Source organism: Somniosus microcephalus, chromosome 31 (genome assembly GCF_052327205.1).
Source record: "Somniosus microcephalus isolate GS21.2 chromosome 31, FLI_Smic_1.0, whole genome shotgun sequence".
In the NCBI taxonomy this organism is placed as follows: Eukaryota; Metazoa; Chordata; class Chondrichthyes; order Squaliformes; family Somniosidae; genus Somniosus; species Somniosus microcephalus.
The window spans coordinates 27607860-27627290 of record NC_141017.1 but is presented as its reverse complement, the minus strand read 5'-3'; the positions used below and the strand labels follow the sequence as shown (position 1 = coordinate 27627290).

Sequence of the window (19431 nt, the reverse complement as noted above, 5' to 3'; positions counted from 1 at the left end):
ACGTCCCTTCGGAATGGCCCGGCTCTGATTTTAAGGTTGTCCTGGACTCCTCCCACCAGAGGAAAAAACGTTTCTCTTTATTTAGCCTATCAATTCCTTTCAAAATCTTAAAAACCTCAATCAAATCATCCCTTTAACCTTCTATATTCCATGGAGTACAAGCCTAGTTTATGTAAAAGCAAAATACTGCGGATGCTGGAAATCTGATATAAAAACAGAAAATGCTGGAAATACTCACCCCGACACCCTGGTCCACTCCTCTACAACCTTCTGACCCAGAGGCGAGGGTGCAACCCACTGAGCCACTGGCTGACACATGTACTGTATTCCAAAATGTTATTTTCAGAAAGAAATCTATCTAATATGCATTTGAAAGAATCAACACTTATAAGGACAGGAACGTAATGCCATGTAATGTACAAAGTATTATTTTGCTACTGTGGTTTTGTCCCATTAGATCACAAAGTCTAAATTGGTGTTAAGTAAACACGGGTCAGGTCAATCAGAGTTCAATTGTTTTTTGGTCAGAGATCTTTACAGGTTGGATGGTTGCCACCAGTTTCAGGTTGCAGCTCGGACCCAACCTGTATTTTAAGATTTTTTTTTTAAGATCTGTAACAAAGCAAGACATGGAGTTTTTTTTTTGAAATATTACACACAGATATTCAGCGTAAGGTTGAACAGTGATGGGTGTTTTTTTAAGGCTGGTTAGGTTCTGTCGCTGAAGGCAATCTCCGCACAAACATCCACTGCCCGTTCACACCACATCATAGCCGCGTGCTGCCCTGCGCATCACTAATGGGCACGACGTCGCCACAAGTTTATCAAGGAACAGCGTGCAAGTCATTGGTAGTGGCTGCCTGGGTGGTGATTATAAGGCCCCCGATCTCATTAAAGGAATTTGATGATGTCAAATCACAGCAGTGAAGTTTTAGAACTGGCCTGAGATCAAATCACAGCCCTAAAAATCACACTGCACGGGATTAGGGTGGCCAACTCTGATTGGATGTATGGCTGGAGGTTTCATCACATGACCTCCGGCCTCCAAACCGCCCTGCCTGGCCAAACAGCCTTTTGTATCCCACCGTCTCCAATATTCTTATCACTGATAAACAAAAAGTGTTCAGAGAAAACGAAACAAAAAAAACCACATTTTTCTTAATGTCCCACCGATTATTCTCCTGGGTTTTGCTTGCAGCCGTGCACGGGAGATCAATCTTTAATTCCTGGAGACTCCCGGACAATCCTGGAGGGGTTGGCAACACTACTTGGGATGGGCGCGTTTGACTTGATGGGGTGGCTTCGTTCAATGGGGTGCGGGAGGGAGCCCATTCCTAACACGGGCAACAGCCGACAGTTCGGACAGCGATCGCGAGCGCGCCGCCCTCGATAGACAGCAGCACCCGTGCACCAACAGGAAGAAAAAAAAGCCCAACTGTTGCGCCGTTATCAGTGAGAGCTTATTGAGCAGCGAGTTGCAGTCAATTACTCTGAGGTCCTGCGGCTGAGGCGTGTTGCAGTGAAGTGATTCTGGGGATCAAGCGGTCCCCGACGGCAAGGCAACTCCCCTTGCGCTTGAGTCGCACGCCGACTCTCCGTTAGCGTATTCCGAGGGCCCAGGCAGCTCGTCCAAGCTCAGAGCAGGCGAAAATTGGAAGCCCTCAAAACTGTGTAAATCTTAACCGCTTGGCGTCCTCCTCGCTGAAGGGGCGCCCCCGCCATCTCCCAAATTATTGACGCATATTTCTGCCTGGGGAGGGTTCCGATCGCGGAAAATAAATCCCGTCACGGCCCTTTTAGGTGCTGGCCGAATAATTGCGACGCCCTGTTTCACAGGGAGGCAAAGTGGGAGGGGGGGGTGTTTATTTGAATAAAACGTGAAAATTTCCTTTCGCGAACATATATTGAAACACACACACACGATGCAGAGCCACACACACACACACACACACACACACACAAAAAGAACTCTAAGCTCACACACTGCAGGTGAAAAAAAAAGCGACTGCATACTCCATAAATCAGCTGGGGTCGGAGGCAGGGGAGGGAGGGTGCCGGGGAGGGGTAGTGAATGCTAAAGGCAGGTGGCGTCACTGCTGCCTCCGTGAGGCGGCAGCCAATCAGGCGCCACGCTTCCCCTCCCCTAACAGATGGGCACATAAAGAGTGCGGGAGCAACTCTGCAGAGCCATTCAGCATAAACCTCGAGGGCAGCGGCAGCAGCAGCAGAACCGGGTGTAGGGACTATCAGCATCCCAGCCTCTTCATTTTTTTTGTTTTGTGTGTGTGTGTGTGTGAGTGTGTGAGTGAGTGTGAGTGTGCGCGCGTGTGTGTGTGTATGCGTCGTGTGCACGCACGCGCCTGTGTGCAATACTTCATGCCCATTGGAAACCTCCTCTTGAAGACAGAAGAGAAATTAAGACCTTAACAACTGTGCTCCTCCTGTACATATATTTTTTTTTTGCCAAGAAGATTCAAAGCTGTATCGGACTTAAAGAAATCGCCTCTCTGCACATTAAGAATGGTCACTGTAGGTATTTGGTTTTTTTTTCTTTCCTCTTCTTGCCTTGGCGCTTTGACCCTCCCTGTTCTTTCCTTCCCTTTCTTGTCTTTTGTTCCTGTGGCACTGCTTCTAAGATGTGTTTAAGAAGGCTTTTGTGTGTGTTTCTTATGTAAAATGGCTCCGCTCTCTCTCTCTCTCTCTCTCTCTCTCCCTCTCCCCTCCTCGGAGACAGCTGGGTGGGTCTCTGCTCTCCAAGGACACGGGACGCGCGGAGGGCAATGAGGCTATGGTGAACCTCCCCCACCCCCCCGCCGCTGCCAACCCCCCTCCCCAATTGGCCCGAGTAGTGCCTCGCAGAGACTCGATGCTGCGCCTCGGTAGCACCTTTGCGACGGAGATACCGCCGGCTTTTTTTTTTTCTGTTGCTGTGTCTTGGTTCGAGTTTGGAAAAGGGGGGGGGCGGGGTGGGGGGGGGAGGGTGGAGAGGGGTTGGTGAGGAGGTCCCAGCCCTGTGTCTGTGAGGAACCCCCCCATCCACCAAGAGACTATTCCATTTCAGCATTAAGCGAGCATTTGCAAATAAAACCCTCAGCTGTCCTGAAGTGAAGGGGATATTGCAGGGGCGGAGGGGGGGAATGATAAAATGAGACAAGAATAAGCAATACGACGGTTTCTAATGCAGCAGCTCGTTCAATCCCATCAGACAATTACAAAAATTAAAAACTGCAGCAATCATTTCAAGGAAAATGGGATTTTGGTTTCTGCGAGAGGTTTTGGAAATAAAGATTGCATTTCCCCCCCCCGACAACACATTGTATAAGAGAGGGCAGCATCCTTTCTGTTGAATTAATGCGATGCCGGGAAACGTTTGAGACTCCGCAAAGGTTTTTTTTTCTCCCCCTCTGCTCCCTCGGTCAGCTTACTGAGCCGGTTAACGCCATTCAATTTAGCAAAAAAAAAATGAGACACGTCAACAAACAAGAGCGACAATAAAAAAATCTCTCGTGATTTCGTAATTCTACGGCGATAATTTGGTCGCTTCCCGCTCCATCCCTCCGTCCCCAACTACAGGAGATTGCTATGGATTCAATTTAACAGCAGGTGGGATAGCATCTAAGATGCAATTGTAATTTTTAAGAAATGAATGACAAAGCAGCCAAGGCACCAGATTGGGGGGTCGCGATCCCGGAATTAAGATTTTCTGTTTAGTGAAGTCAATGATTTTCTGCAGATTTATTTTACACAGACAACCGTTCGTTTTCTCAAACGTCGGATCGGTTTCATTTCTGCCTGCCTCTAAGATCCGACGCATCTCATAACAAAGCCGCAATTTGTTTGCCCAGAAGATCCCGCTTCCTCCAACCCCCCCCCACCACACCCCACCCACCTCTTACCCCTTCCTCCCCTCCCTTCCTCCCATTCCCCCGCACCCCCCCCCCCAGCAACCCCATAGAAACGTGACCGGGGCTGAGGAATTGTCGGAATGCGAAATGAGCAGATCTGACTGTAGCGAGGGTCGGGCAATAAATAATCTAGGTAGTTACGTGAAAAGCCTTTTAATTGATGCAAATTACGTTCGCCTTTGCAAGCCAGGCTGAGACACACACAGAAGGGAACTCTCCAGAGAGTGACTGAATTGCAAATGTCCGCACTGATCCGGCGGGGGGAGGGGGGCACCTCATTGCATGGAGGATGTAAACCCATCCTCAGAGTTGGGTACCCGCGGCGCGCGGCGGGGCGGCCGAGATTTATTTGCCTCCGTGTCAGTTGGCCGGGTGTCGAGGTCAATTGACAGATCAGTCGGTCCTCCCATCGACCCCCACCTCACCTCCACTTTCTCTCAACCCCCACCACCCCACCACCCCACCCGCCGAAAACAAAAAACACCAAGCGAGGGCGGGCTCCCCTTCAACCCACCCTGAGCAGTAGGAGTAGGCCGAGGCCGCGATTACATCTCGCTCCGAGACAAAGGTGGCAGGGCGTGAGAAGGGGAGGGACGGAAGGGGGGGGGAGATTGTAAAATTAGTGTAAGACGCGTGCTGGCTCTTTAAATCACCGTTGCCGAGACGTGAGCTGTCTGTCAGCGGGTTGAGAATGATGGGCTGCACCCATTTAATATTACCATGGCGACCACCAGGGTCACATCTGCCCTGGGGTACCGCCACCTCCCAATGCTGCGATGCCATCGAATATACAAAGAGAACCATATCGAGAGAACGAACCCATATCTCTCCCCTCCCAACGGTGGCTTTTATTTTTCCGCATTTATTTATTTATTGATTTATCCCCAAAAACTATTTCGGGCAGGATTTGCTGGACCAAGTTTGCAACAAAAAAAAACCCCCAGTATTCAATCTTCTCTCCGGCTGGTTCCTTTTCCACGGGGGGTTTCTCTGATACCAGACGGCACGTCGCAGTTTTTTTTTGCCCCCGCACCGCGCATTATTTGAAAAACCATCCCTCGCGCCGGCCGCGGTTTTCGAAAACGTCGCTGGTTGCTTTCTGCTGAGGGGGGAGGGGGGAGGAAACTGGGGGGGTTTTCATTTCTCAACATCAAATTAGCCGGGAATTAATTCAGTTGAATGCTGCCGAACTGTTAATGAGAGGCACTCGGATAATGACCGACTGCTGCACTTTCGCTTTCAAGAGGGTCTGTTCAATTTGCAAGATGCCAGGGCAAATTGTGATGAGACTTGTCCTTTTTTTTTACACATTTTAAGCAACAAAAACCAAAGGATTTGGCCTAAAGGGAAAAATAACGGTTTAAAAGCTCATGGATTAAAAAAAATTGTTTAAAAAAATAATGACCACTTTGCAAAAGCAAAGGTGGGGAGGGAGGAAATAAAATCAGAGACAAATGAAGCTTGCTTTCATCCAAAATTAAGCTTTTGTCTTTTGGAAGCCGTGCAAAAAAAGATTTTCAGCAATTGCACCCTCACTAGTCTCTTCCTCCACCCACCACCCCCCCTCCTCCCCGCCCCACCACATGCAAAAAAAAACAGCCTTTTGTTCCTCTCAGGGTCCCTCCCAGCAAGGACAGTGAGCCAGCGAGAGCAGTGTGAGCTGGGCTGATTTCTCGAGAACCAGCATTGAATATCGAGACAAACGCTTGCGACACAACGAGGCAAAGCCATTCATTCTTGCTCTGCCTTATTCCGCGGTTCTGTTTAGCTTTAGGGGGGCTGGCAGCTTTACAGAGAGAGAGAGAGAGAGAGAGAGAGAGAAAAGAAGCTTTTAATCGGTGATAATACATGCAGCAATCAGCGCACCTGTGATACTGCAGGTATTTATTCAAAAGAGGGTTTCTCGTGACAATAAGCCCAACGCTTACTTGTGACAATTACCTCTTCTAAAGGCTTATTAAATGGAGTAAATAACCAGCCATTAGCGAGCCTGGTTGGATGAGGAGACAAAGATGCAGGAAATGGGATGCGACAGATGGGAGCAAATATATAACAAAAATTCTAAATGAATTCCCTATTTGAATTTATTCCTGCTTAACGTTTATGCGAATGAAATAGCTCAAGGTTTATACATTTTTTAAATTTTGGACGCAGATAAGTAATGTGTACAGTGCATGATCTGCTAAAGGGCACCCGATTATTGGGGACCTCCACTTAAAGGGAATGTTTTCTTCAGTTAATTTTCCACCCCTCACACATGCTGTGCCATTGTGGCCGATGGGAACAATGGAAGGAAGGGCCGTTTTTTTTTCTTCTTCACGTAGTGATGTCCCTGTTAAGATGCTCCTATTAAAATGGAGAGATACTGTTCGTTGAACTTGTAAAGGCACCTCCCACCTTTTCCCCCCCCCCACCACACCCCCACCCCCCCCAAAAAAAAAACTCTCGCATCCCAACAGCTCCCTGGTGTGACCCGACGCGGCCTCCCAGCTCCCTCGACCTCGCCATCGCACGTCCGCGAAAGCGACACAATACGAGCCCTCAGCCCACCGCCGCTTCTGCCCGTCCGCCAGTCCGGCAACGGGCTTTCCAAAAATCCTTAAAAGCGGGATAAACAAAACGCCCGAAGACACCGTCTATATCCGCGCCTCGGGGCGGCAATAGCGGTGTCGGTGCGCTGCCGCAACTTTGGCCCTCGAGTCAGCCTCGGGTCGGCAAAATGAGAAATTCCCTTGCAAAGGCAGCAGAGTGCATGTTAATAATCATTTCCTTCTGGATTCTAAAGCAGGGAGGGCACTGTAATATAATCTGTAATTATTAATCTGCCGTAGCAGTCACAATAGACTATGATTATTAGCACAGCCTACTGTACCTTCAATGTGCGAGCAGGGCGCCTCTTCGTCAGCCCAGACGCTTTAAATCTATTGAAAGGGAGAACCCAGAAAATGTAGAAGATGCTCGGCAGTTCAGATGGCACAGTCACGAGAACACAAACCAGCCCAACTATTCCAGGTTGGACTTTGTTTCGAAATCGCTGCTTGCCCAGGGTGACCGCACCTCCCCGTCTTCCGGGATCACTTCCCGGACGAGGTACTGTGTCTCCGGACAATAAAAAAACAAGGGTCCCCGGTCCACGAACCCCGGTCCCCGAATAGACTAGAGGCGTAGTCGTTGGAAGATATGCACATCATACCATTAGACATAATCACAGTTTCGGGTCAATGCAACTGATAAAAATATTAGGCTGCGGGAAAAAAAAACTTGCGCTGCGCGACGTACACTTTCCGTCCTGGCTACTTTGCTGTGCTCCCACCCTGTGTGTCCCCCCACAGATTTGGTTTAGGAAACATGGTCACCCTATTCTTGCCTTTACTCTCCGGGCTTTGAGAATAAGCTCCGATTACTCATTTCAGATCAAGGCTCCAACCTTGAGGGAGCCCCGGGAATACCTGCCCATTCTGAATTGGCAAAGGGATCCGCCCACGCTCCCCCCCTCCACCCCTCCTCCTACCCTCTCACCAATCAAAAAAAAAATTGGTCACACGGACCCCTTGGATAAAGGACCTCGCCTCCGCCCCCGAGCCTGTTAATGGGAGTAGCCCACATGGCGAGCAAGCTGTCCCCTTTATCCAACTGTTCCTATTGAAGAGGACCGATAACGCATGTTAATCAAGGGTCAAGCACAAGTTCCCCCTGCGAGTGAATTGCCAGGGTGGCCAATAACAGGCGCTTACGATACTGTTGACTGCTTTGTTTTTGTCAGCTCGAAGCTCAAAATGGTGGCTGAAGTCCTGAGGCGTCCATTTACAACCACCCAGGCATCACAAGCCAGGAAATACGGCACAAATATTTTGTTGCTTATTTAATCGAGGGTGGCGAGGCGGGGGAGTGGGGGGGGATAAATGAAAGTACACGTCTTCATCAGACCTAAAACCCGACACATTCACATATTACAAAATGGAGTCCCTATCAATTAAATTAATTTCCTGTTTGCCGAATAAGAATGCTACGCCGTATGTTGTTTTTTTTGGCGGAATATTTTTTGCCACAGTGTAATCTCGCATGTTCGCGCTCGGGGTGATGCTTTAAGAGCGGAGCGTCTCCTCAGAAAGTCGGCCTTTTATTAGCTGGCCGTGACTAACGGGGATTGTTTCAGCTCCCGCGCGCAGGGAGATAAGTGATAATAGAAACCGTCGGTGTCTGGTATTAGGCAACAGCTCCGATCTGGGCACAAGACAAAGTCAAAGCCCAATTGTTAAAGCGCAGAACCTCTGACTCATTGTGTGTATGTCTTATTTCTTTTTTATTCTTCCCCCAGTGGAGATAAAATAAATAAATCTCCACAATGAATGGCCCTTTTCTGATGCTGAAGCACACAAGGTTACGCCTGTTTTGTTTCAGAGAGCGCAGTATTTGCTCATGTTAAAAAGGATTTCTGTGTGTGTGTTTTTTTATCTCGCTCCCCCCCCCCCGCCCCACCCCCGCCGTCCCCTTAGAATGAAGTAGCTACTTAAAATGAGAGGGGTATCCACTAACCTTTCCCTCCCCTGCTTCAGGAATCAATGCAATTGGAAAGCAGCTTTTAAAAAGGTTTTCTCGCACGCTCTTTGAAATATAAAACAAAAGGGCCCCAACCAGGATTTGCTTAAAAAAAATGTCTAAAAATCCCTCTAAAATCCAGTTAAGGTTTTCAGTCGGATTTTGGCACCATTTCCTTCCATTCTAAGCTTATTACATGGTTTACAGTTTATGCGTTTGGATTAGTGTATGTTTACCCTGAATGGAGAACTGGGGTGGGGGGGTCCTGGTCGGATAATTGGACCTGTTGGTTTTTGTCTCCCGGTTGATGGCCAGATCTTATTTCCCCACCCCCCCCCCCCCCCCCCCCCCGCTGTAGGACTGCCTTTTTTTTCCGGTTCGTGCTCAAACGCCCCCCTCGGGAATAAGGAAGGGGGGACGCAAAGGCTGGGTGAGGAAATTGGGTCCCGTGGAAAGCGAAAGCTCGCTGGGTTTTGCTTTGCCAGCCCGTTTCCACGAGGCGCCCTTGACGGGGCTCGCAAGGGCGCTCGGCGGGCCGATAATGGTACGTGAGTACGTGTAGGGAGAAACGAGGGTGGGGGGTGGTGGCGGGGGGCTGGGTGGGGGGGGATAGAAAATAACGCAGTGCTACGCAGATTGCATTCGAATATCAGAACAACAGCCTTAAAGGGACACCCTCCTTAATTAAACAGGCCTCGGCGAAGATGGCGTTGAAATGCATCATTGCGCCACTCGCACAGGCGAGGCGGCGCTTGAGAGGAACGCATTGCTTGCTCTGCTCCTCTCACTCCCCAGTTGTAAAAAAAAGGACAATGCCCCTTTAAAAATGCGCATGTCTTATTGCGGCATCTGCAAATCGGCAAGGCCGAGATGGACGCGACAGGAATTTATTTCTCTCTCTCTCTCTCCGCCTCTCGTCTTTAATTCACAGCATCCATCGTCTCACCTCAGTGCCAGTATAAATCTCCACCACCCCCCCCCCACCCACCGTACAGCGCACACATGGAAATCGCACTCACGACCACCCTCCCCCCCCCCCGCCACACCCGACAAGCTGCGCACACACTGCGGGTCGGTGCGTCGCTGGAGCGCATCGCATTTCCCGTATCACGCCAGTACAACGTCAACACCTCCCCAATGCCGGGACCTCCGTCTGTTGGCGCGCAGTCGCGCCCAAGCGTTTTCCGACTTCAAACGTCCCGGCTTGCGTCGCGCCCTTAATTTTTGATCGGCGCCAGCCAATGCAAGGCGAGTGCATTCAAGATGATGCGTTGCTGGTTTCATCTCACTAATGGGAAAGATCTAATCATTAAATTGTGCGGCTGTGTGCTAATCACACCACTTGCTACACAGACACAGTAGAGCCCTACCAGGCCAGCATCTACTAAAGTCAAAATATTAATGCGTCCAAAACCGATTAAACGGCAACATTATATAAGCCCTTCTTTCATTCACTGGTATGTTCGACCTAGTAGGCAGGGAGCGAAATTCTCCTTTTCCGTAGCTGTTATTACAAATATTTTCAATCAACAAACAATAGGAATGGGTGGAGCGGAAATGTATCGACAGCAATCCCAGGATTTTACAAGGAGCCTTATGCGTCTCCAGGGCAAGAAAGCAGCAACTCTGCTGAATCAAAGGGTGTTCAAGGGTTCCCTTGTTTGTAGGACTCTAGCCACTTCCAAAATGGCTGCCTTGTGTCCCTGGAATCTAAAATGGTGCCGCGAATCATACGCGCCGTTTCAGCAGTGCTGTGGATTGATTAAGTGTTCGGGGAGGTACTTAACAAATTGTTTTTCTTTGCTGCTGAGCAAAAAATGTCAGGGTGATTTGTCTCCACTTTTACTTTCTGATTGCGTTTTCACTTGCGCGCATGCAGATCAACCAGGAGCTTAACAGAGACAAGCAGTATAAGACAGACGTGCCGGATGGTCGTCTGAGCAAGCTGCCAAACTGATTTGCGGTTTAGTGGAGATTTAAAAAAAAGGCAATTCCAGGAATATGTCAGGGTGTTGGAAATCTAGACGGAACCAAGCCCAGCAGAACGAGCTTGGTGTAACGCCACTGCACCACCAATTTTCTAGAGATTGAAAATTCCTTTAAAGGGGAGAATTCCTCAGCTCGTGCATCCCCAACAAACCCCGATTAACATAAGAACATAACATAAGAAATGGGAGCAGGAGTCAGCCATTCGGCCCCTCGAGCCTGCTCCGCCATTCAATAAGATCATGGCTGATCTTCGACTTCAACTCCACTTTCCCGCACTATCCTCGTATCCCTTGATTCCCTTAACATCCAAAAATCTATCGCTCTCTGTCTTGAATATACTCAACGACTGAGCCTCCACAGCCCTCTGGGGTAGAGAATTCCAAAGATTCACCACCCTCTGAGTGAAGAAATTTCTCCTCATCTCAGCCCTAAATGGCCGACCCCTTAATCTGAGACTGTGACCCCTGGTTCTAGACTCCCCAGCCAAGGGAAACATCCTCCCTGCATCTACCCTGTCAAGAATTTTGTATGCATTAGAGAGTCTTTTTCACCTCCTTCTCCCTGGCCTTTCTCCTGTGATCTCCAAATCCAGGCTTGGTCTCACCCAACACAGCTTGCCTTATATTGTCTTCTGTCCTACTCTGTTTGACCTTGTCAATGACCTGTACAATGGGCCTCAACCCATCACCTTGGTTTGCTCAAGGGGGGGAGGAAGCAAAAAGGTTCTGCTTGGCCTATCTCCGCCTTGGGCTTCTTCCATCCTAATTAAATAAAAAGGAGGGGTGATACAGAGGCCAGATCCTGTCGGGATCGGTTGTGTGGTATGGCGGGTTTGTTGATGCTTTCTGTAGTAAGAGCAGTAAGCTTGAGTCAAAGGTCATCACCTCAGTGTGGTACAATCTCCACCGGCGTGCCGTCATGTGTGATGAGCTGTAAAGGGTTAATGCCCAAGCGATTTGATTGGGGAATGGCCCCCACCCAACAGTGTGGGTGGGGGTGAGGCGTTGAAGCAGAGGAGAGTTGAACACAACTAGCTTTCCGGGGACAGGGGATACAAGAGGTGTCATCCTTGGCTGATTGTCGGTGTCGCATGGGTTTGTTTATACAATGTCAGGGCACAAGTGGGTCCGTTCGCACAAGAATTCTAACCTGCCCTGCGTTCAAACAACTGAGGAACTCATCCAACCATAGATGATATCTAATTTATAAAATTAAGGGGAAAAAAATTGTCAAGTAAAATCCCTTCAAGACTGAAAATGCAGCCAACTGAAATCCAATTTTTAAAAAAGATTCACAAACGAATATGGCATGAGGTAGGAATTATGTTTGGACTGATCTATATTTGAGTGTTTTATTCGTGACTTATGGCTTTGTCACTATATGATCACCATACTGGTAATGTCCAAATGAGTATTAATATCTTCCCTTCATCTCCTGCGATTACCCCCAAACAACACTTCCAACGTCACCAGACTCCTGCTTAAAGCTTCTGATTCAGCGGGTTGGTGATTATGTTTTCCCTCTGGTTGTATCAGGGCTATTTATAAGTTGCGGCAAGGCATTAAATGAAAACAATGACAACCTGAAGCTGATGTGCAAGGCGCCTGACTGCAGATGTGACAAAGGCTTGTTTTGCCCAATAGCCAATCGCAGAGGCTAGAGAGTTTGCAACACTGGGCTTGTGTGGGTCAGTTCCAAGTACCGAACGCCCATCCCGAACACTTATTTTTGGACAAGTTCATGTTTTTTTTTTTGTCAATCTGGTGTGCACAGTGCACATGCACTTACTCCAGTTGCAACTCTAGGCAAACCTCCGATCTCTTGCGTGCGGTTGTCGACAACCCACAGCATGGATTGCCATGTTTGTTTTTTTTAGGAAGGATGTACAGGCCTTGGCGAGGGTGCAGAGGAGATTTACTGGTATCATACCAGGGACAAGGGACTTCAGTTATGTGGAGAGACTGGAGAAACTGGGGTTGTTCTCCCGAGAGCAGGCGAGGTTAATGGGTGATTTAGTAGAGGTGTTCAAAATTGCGAGGGAATTTGATAGAGTAGAGAGAGAAACTGTTTCCAGTGGCAGGATGGTCGGTAACCAAAGGGCACAGATTTAAGGTGATTGGCAAAAGAGCCCGAGGAAACATTGTTTTTTACACAGCGAGTTGTTGTGATCTGGAATGCGCTGACTGAAAGGGCGGTGGAAGCAGATTCAATAGTAACTTTCAAGAGGGAATACTTGATATGGAAAAATTTGCAGGGCTGTGGGAAAAGAGATGGGGAGTGGGGAAAATTGGATAGTTCTTTCAGGGAACCGGTACAGGCACGATGGGCCAAATGGCCTCTTTCCGTGCTGTACGAGTCTATGGTTCAATAAGAAGGCGCACCACCTCATTCTCAAGGACAACTAAGGGATGGGCAATAAATGCCGGCCTTGCCAGCGACGCCCACATCCCGAGAATGAATATTTTTTATTCGTTCCTGGGATGTGGGCGTCGCTGGCGAGGCCGGCGTTTATTGCCCGTCCCCTAATTGCCCTCGAGAATTGGAATCAAAATGCAGGTAGCGAGGTCATGAGAAGCGGGAGATTTGCGTTGGAACGATGTGAACAGGTGGTATAGCTGCTCCCTGCAAGAAAGAATATCTCGGCACTCGCACCAGGTTGGTGGCTTAATGCACACTGGCATGCAAGCTGCATGTGGGCAGCCCTTAGCAGAACCCCAGGAGTTGGCATCGAGCTCCACCTCAATGGGAAAAGACCAGGGAATTCTGAACTGGTCGAACAGCCGTATTTGTTCATCTGGAATGCTCACGCACGACCCGGATCGTACATGTAGTTCACTGTGGGATGTAGGGAGGGAAAAGGGAAGAGTATAGAAATCTGGCTGTCCCCTCCCGGTGTACTACAAGTTGAGGGGTTGAATTTAAGAACATGCTAATGAAATTGGGATGGGTTTAATGTCTTAAAACCAGAAATATTTTAGTCCACTCAAAGCTGCACAACTCATTACCTCCTCAATCTTTCCTTCCCTCTGTAAACCCACCCAGGCTTTGGAAACCCGAACCCTGCTTCTTATTTTACCGCCTCCTTTCTTGGGAGTCTTTTTTTACCCCTGGCGATGGGCCTCTCCCCCTCCCTCGCCATCGCAGCCGTCCCCTTAGCCTATGGCTCTCAGCTTAGATCAGGAAGCTAGAGAGTCCCGGTGCCCAGTCTGCGCCGAGTCGGTGGCAGAGTTGTAATTGGCTTCAGCATCCCTCGGCTGGGGAGGTGATGCCCCCAGAGTCGAAGAGCTAGCCAACGCCGATTGGGTTCCCGCACGCAGAATGGGCAACTTGGGTGAGGTGCAGGAGGCACACGGGTGACTGTGGGTCAGTGCCTTAAAGAAAGAAAGACTTGCTGCATTTCTATAGCGCCTTTCATGACCGCAGAACGTTCCCAAAGCGCTTTACAGCCAATGAAGTACTTTTTTTTGAAGCGTAGTCACTGTTGTAATGCGGGAAACGCGGCAGCCAACTTGCGCACAGCAAGCTCCCACAAAGAGCAATGAAATAAATGACCAGATAATCTGATTTGGTGTTGCTGGTTGCGGGATAAATATTGGCCCAGGACCCCTGCTCTTCTTCGCGATTCTTTTTACATCCACCCGAGCGGGCAGACGGGGGGGGGCCTCGGTTTTAACGTCTCATCCGAAAGACGGCACCTCCGACGGTGCGGCGCCCCCCTCAGCACTGGCACTGGGAGTAGTAGTCAGCCTGGATTTTTTTTTTGTGTGTGTGCATCTAATCTCTGGAGGGGGGGACTGCGAACCCACGACCTATCTGGCTCAGAGGCGAGAGAGCGCGGTCCCACCGAGCCAAAGCCGCCAACCTCAGGGAGAAAAAAAAAATTGGAAAGGGGGAGAATAAATTAAGTCAGAACTTGTTCAATTTTATCTCCCACCGCCATTCTCATTCCGCAAATAACACTGGTGTGATCAAATTGTCTGTACAGTTTAATAGTACAGTAGATAAGCTCAACCCCCACAGCTACCCTAGATTAATCCCACAATGTGTCATATTCAAACACGCACAATGTAATCCGGAGGTGAATTAATTGTCTCCGATATATTTTTCGAAGCATGCAGTATCATTCTAACAGAAGCAAAGTTAAAGAAATGTGTGTGTGTGTGTGTGTGTGTGTGTGTAATTGCCTTGGACACAGACTATTTCAGTAACTCTAGACCGTAATCACCGTGAAGAGAATCTTTTGTCTCTGGGGGGCGAATGATACGGGCTTTGTTTTGTCGCTGAACACTCTGTGATATTGGACACAGCAATTGCAGCAAAAAAATTAACATTCTGCTGCTGATTCTGCTGTCAACTCCGAATCTGACAAGGCTCAGTCACTCGCTCTTTGGGGAATTTCGATTAAATGAATACAAGGTGTTATTTGAATGTTACATTGTTTCTGTTTTCCCTTCATAGCTTCGGAATATAATACATATTCGACAGCCCCGCTGCATAATTTGATCGCTTGATACAGCAAGTCATTTCAGGGTAGTCTTGTGTTTCTGAAAATTACGGAGAGAGTGTTTTACTCTGGATTTTTTGTTTCCATTTAGATGTATTTTTCCCTTCAGTTTTCTCTGAAAGGAAGACTTGTGTTTATGCAGCACCTGGTCACCTCTCGCAGAAACAGACGATGAGTTACCTTGAACCGCGGTGACTCTTGTCATGTGGGCTAGCATGGCAGCCATTTTACACAAACAGAAATGAGATCGAGTAGATTGGGGCCTCTACTCTCTGGAGTTTAGAAGAATGAGAGCTGATCTCGTTGAAACCTATAAGATTCTGAGGGGGGATTGACAGGGTAGATGCTGAGAGGTTGTTTCCCCCTGGCTGGAGAGTCTAGAACTAGGGGTCTGTGAATGCTGAATCGTTGAGTGTATGCAAGGCCGAGATCGATAGATTTTTGGACTCTAGGGGAATGAAGGGATATGGAGATCGGGTAGGAAAGTGGTGTTGAGGTCGATGATCAGCCGTGATCTTATTGAATGTCGAAGCAGGCTCGAGGGGCCATATGGCCTACTCCTGCTCCTATTTTTTATGTTCTTACAGTCTCAGGATAAGGGGTCGGCCATTTAAGACTGAGATGAGGAGGAATTTCTTCACTCAGAGGGTTGTGAATCTTTGGAATTCTCTACCTCAGAGGGCTGTGGATGCTGAATCGTTGAGTATATGCAAGGCCGAGATCGATAGATTTTTGGACTCTAGGGGAATGAAGGGATATGGGGGTCAGGCAGGAAAGTGGTGTTGAGGTCGATGATCAGCCGTGATCTTATTGAATGTCGAAGCAGGCTCGAGGGGCCGAATGGCTGACTCCTGGTCCTATTTCTTATGTTTCTTATGTTCTTATAAACGATCGACAGTTTTGAGTGGTGTTGGTTAAGGGAGGAATGTTGACCGGGATCCAACGAGGATTGGATGTCCACATGAACCACTGGAGCTGGCAGGCAGGGCTTTGGTCTCAGACTCGCGCGGTCTGGTGTCGATTCCACGGAGGGAGTGCAGCGAAGACTCACCAGACTGATACCTGGGATAGCAGGAATGACGTATGAGGAGAGATTGGGTCGATTGGGCTTATACTCGCTGGAGTTTAGAAGAATGAGAGGGGATCTCATTGAAACTTATAAAATTCTAACAGGACTAGACAGACAAGATGCAGGAAGGATGTTCCCGATGGCAGGGGAGTCCAGAACCAGGGGTCACAGTCTAAGGATAAGGGGTAAGCCATTTAGGACTGAGATGAGGAGGAATTTCTTCACCCAGAGAGTGGTGAACCTGTGGAATTCTCTACCACAGAAGGCAGTTGAGGCCAATTCATTAAATATATTCAAGAAGGAGTTAGATATATTTCTTAAGGCTAAAGGGATCAAGGGATATGGGGAGAAAGCAGGGACAGGTACTGAATTTGGATGATCAGCCACGATCTCCTTAAATGGCGGAGCAGGCTCGAGGGGTCGAATGGCCTACTCCTGCTCCTACCTTCTATGTTTCTATGTTTCCCCAGGTGCTGGTTGCCTTCTATACTTTGTCCAATTGACCCTTCTTCGAGTGTGGGGCTAGAGAGCGCCAGCAGGATACCCGGGCAGGAGGGGGACATCACGGACTTGATCCTGTCCTTGGGTATCAGCCGCGGCTCAATTGGTAGCTCCCTTTTTTTCAGAGCCAGGACCTTCAAGCCCCACTCCAGTAATTGAGCATATCATGTAGGTTGACACTTCAGTGCAGTACTGAGGGACTGCTGCACTGTCGGGGGTAACATCTTTGGATGAGACGTTAAACCGAGACGCCATGTTCCTGTTCAGGTGGACGTAAAAGAACCCAAGGCGCTGTCTTAAGAAGTGCAGGAGAGTTCTCCCCAGTGCCCTGGTCAACATTTGTCCCTCAACCAACATCACCACGACAGACAGTCTGAAAGAGCGGTGGGAAGCAGATTCAATAATAACTTTCAAAAGGGGAATTGGATATCTGCTTGAAGGGGAATAAATGTGCAGGGCTGTGGGGAAAGAGCAAGGGGGAGTGGGACTAATTGGACAGCTCTTTCAAAGAGCCGGCACAGGCACGATGGGCCGAATGGCCTCCTTCTGTGCTGTTATCATTCTATGATTATCTGGTCATTTATCTCATTGCTATGTGTGGGAGCTTGCTGTGCGCACATTGGCAGCCGCGTCTCCCCAGATGACAACAGCAACTTGTAAAGCAACTCATTGGCTGTGAAGCTCTGTGGACCGCCCCGAGGACATGGACGGCGCTATATAAATGCAAGTTTGTTCACTGGTTCGTTGGTTGTCCTCTGCTCCTGCACGTGCTAGCGCAGGTCATTAGGTGGTAGTCAGGAGCAGCAGTCCTGGTTGGTACTTCACCTTCCTAGCCCAGGAGCACCAAGACCACGTGTAGCTTCCCTACTGCCACCCTGCCATTCTACCAGGACTAGACAGACTAGAAGCAGGAAGGAGGTTCCTGACGGCGGGGGAGTCCAGAACCAGGGGTCACAGTCTAAGGGTAAGGGGTAAGTCATTTAGGACTGAGATGAGGAGGAATTTCTTCACCCAGAGAGTGGTGAACCTGTGGAATTCTCTACCACACAAGGCAGTTGAGGCCAACTTATTAAATATATTCAAGAAGGTGTTAGATATATTAAGAAAGGCTAAAGGGATCAAGGGATGTGGGGAGAAAGCAGGGGCAGGGTACTGAATTTGGATGATCAGCCATGATCTCATTAAATGGCGGAGCAGGCTCGAGGGGCCGAATGGCCTACTCCTGCTCCTATCCTCTATGTTTCTAGTCGAGGCCAGAGTGGGCACACGCTCTTATGTGGCTCAGCACTGTACACAGCAGTGCTCTTACCACCCAAGCCATCGAGGCACCTTATATGCTGAAATGCAAAAGAGTTGCGAGGTATCACTTTGTATTTTTGTTGACACACTAGTCTGGCACTGAGCACTGTTTGCCTTTTGACTCTCTCTCTGTTACATTGCAAGCAGGATGCAGACTCCTGCCTTGTAAAGTGTCAAAGAGATGTAGCACTCAGTGATGCATCCTTATGGACAGTCTTAGGTCCTAGACTTGCTATCCGCAATGCTGTTCTAGGTCGTATTTTGTTCCTTGTTCAGAGATGAGTAGAGGTGGAGATGATTGGACATCCATCAAACATGCTAGTTTCTGAGCTCTTAGAGCACGACAACTCTGAGAAGCAGCCAAGCAGTGTTGAATAATGGCGGTGTGAAAATAGATAGAATTCGAGAGCTTCGCTTGATTGACTTTGAAGATCGAGAGGAAATCATTTCCAGAATTTTCCCTCAGTAAGTTAAATAAATTGGATAAAATCCATGGTGACAGCAAAAGATTGTTTCTTAGGCTGTGATAGGAGCAGGCTAGGGGGATCAAGTGGCTTTTTGTTGTGGTTTATGCTGTGTCCCATTTAATTATTGCAAATGTTTATTTGGTCAGAGCTGTAATTCAGGTAACCTAGGTAACCATGGGTATCTGCTTCCTGTTAAGAATTCTATTGAAATGATGTCATTTCCGGTGCAAAATTCATTCCCTCCGATGCAATTAAATTTATGAAAATGAGTCAACAGAGACCAGGATGCATTGCTTACCCACAATTCTCACCTCTGAGTCAGAGGGTTGTGGGTTCAAGTCCCACTCCAGGGACTTGAGCACAAAAATCCAGGCTGACACTCCCAGTGCAGTACCGAGGGAGTGCTGCACTGTCAGAGGTGCCGTCTTTCAGATGAGACGTTAAGTGGAGGCCCCTTCTGCTCTCTCAGGTGGACATAAAAGATCCCACGGCCACTATTTCGAAGAAGAGCAGCGGGAGTTCTCCCCGGTGTCCTGGGCCAATATTTATCCTTCAATCAACATAACAAAAAAACAGATTATCTGGTCATTATCACATTGCTGTTTGTGGGAGCTTGCTGTGCACAAATTTGGCTGCCGCGTTTCCCACATTACAACAGTGACTGCACTTCAAAAAGTGCTTCATTGGCTGTAATGCGCTTTGGGACGTCCGGTAGTCGTGAACGGCGCTATAGAAATGCAAGTCTTTCTTTAAGTCCTTCTTTTTAGCAGGAGGCAGATCTGAAACGCACGGCCTGAAAGGCTGATGGAAGCATGCAATCGTAACTTAGAAAAGGGAATTGGATAAATACTTGAAGGGGAAACAATTTGCAGGGCTGTGGGGAAAGAGTGAGGGGGGGGAGTGTTGGACTAATTGGAGAGCATCTTTCAAAGAGCCGGCACAGGCATGATGGGCCGAATGGCCTCCTTCTGTGCTGTATGATTCTACGAGGCAACATAGGTTGGCTGTGAGAACAAGGAGTGCTCTGGGGTTTTAAAAAAAAAACATTCAAAGTGATTAAGTAAAAGGACTGAAAGGGGGGCAAACGCAAGATTTCAGCTCAAAGACGACAGGTAGCCGTGGGTGGATTGCAGAAAGCACCAGCCACTCGAGACTGCG

The 19431-nt window shown here is 48.5% G+C and overlaps 1 protein-coding gene across 1 annotated transcript in view; it reads left to right on the top strand.

Moving 5' to 3' along the window:
* Window positions 1-2202: 2202 nt before the first annotated feature.
* The window catches only part of elavl3 (ELAV like neuron-specific RNA binding protein 3), a 124551-nt gene continuing 107322 nt past the window's right edge, over window positions 2203-19431 (top strand). Inside the window, exon 1 of the mRNA XM_085971677.1 lies at window positions 2203-2529. Within this exon, the coding sequence (XP_085827803.1) occupies window positions 2521-2529 (9 nt within the window). The 5' untranslated portion in view covers window positions 2203-2520. The remainder of the gene's footprint in view (window positions 2530-19431) is intronic.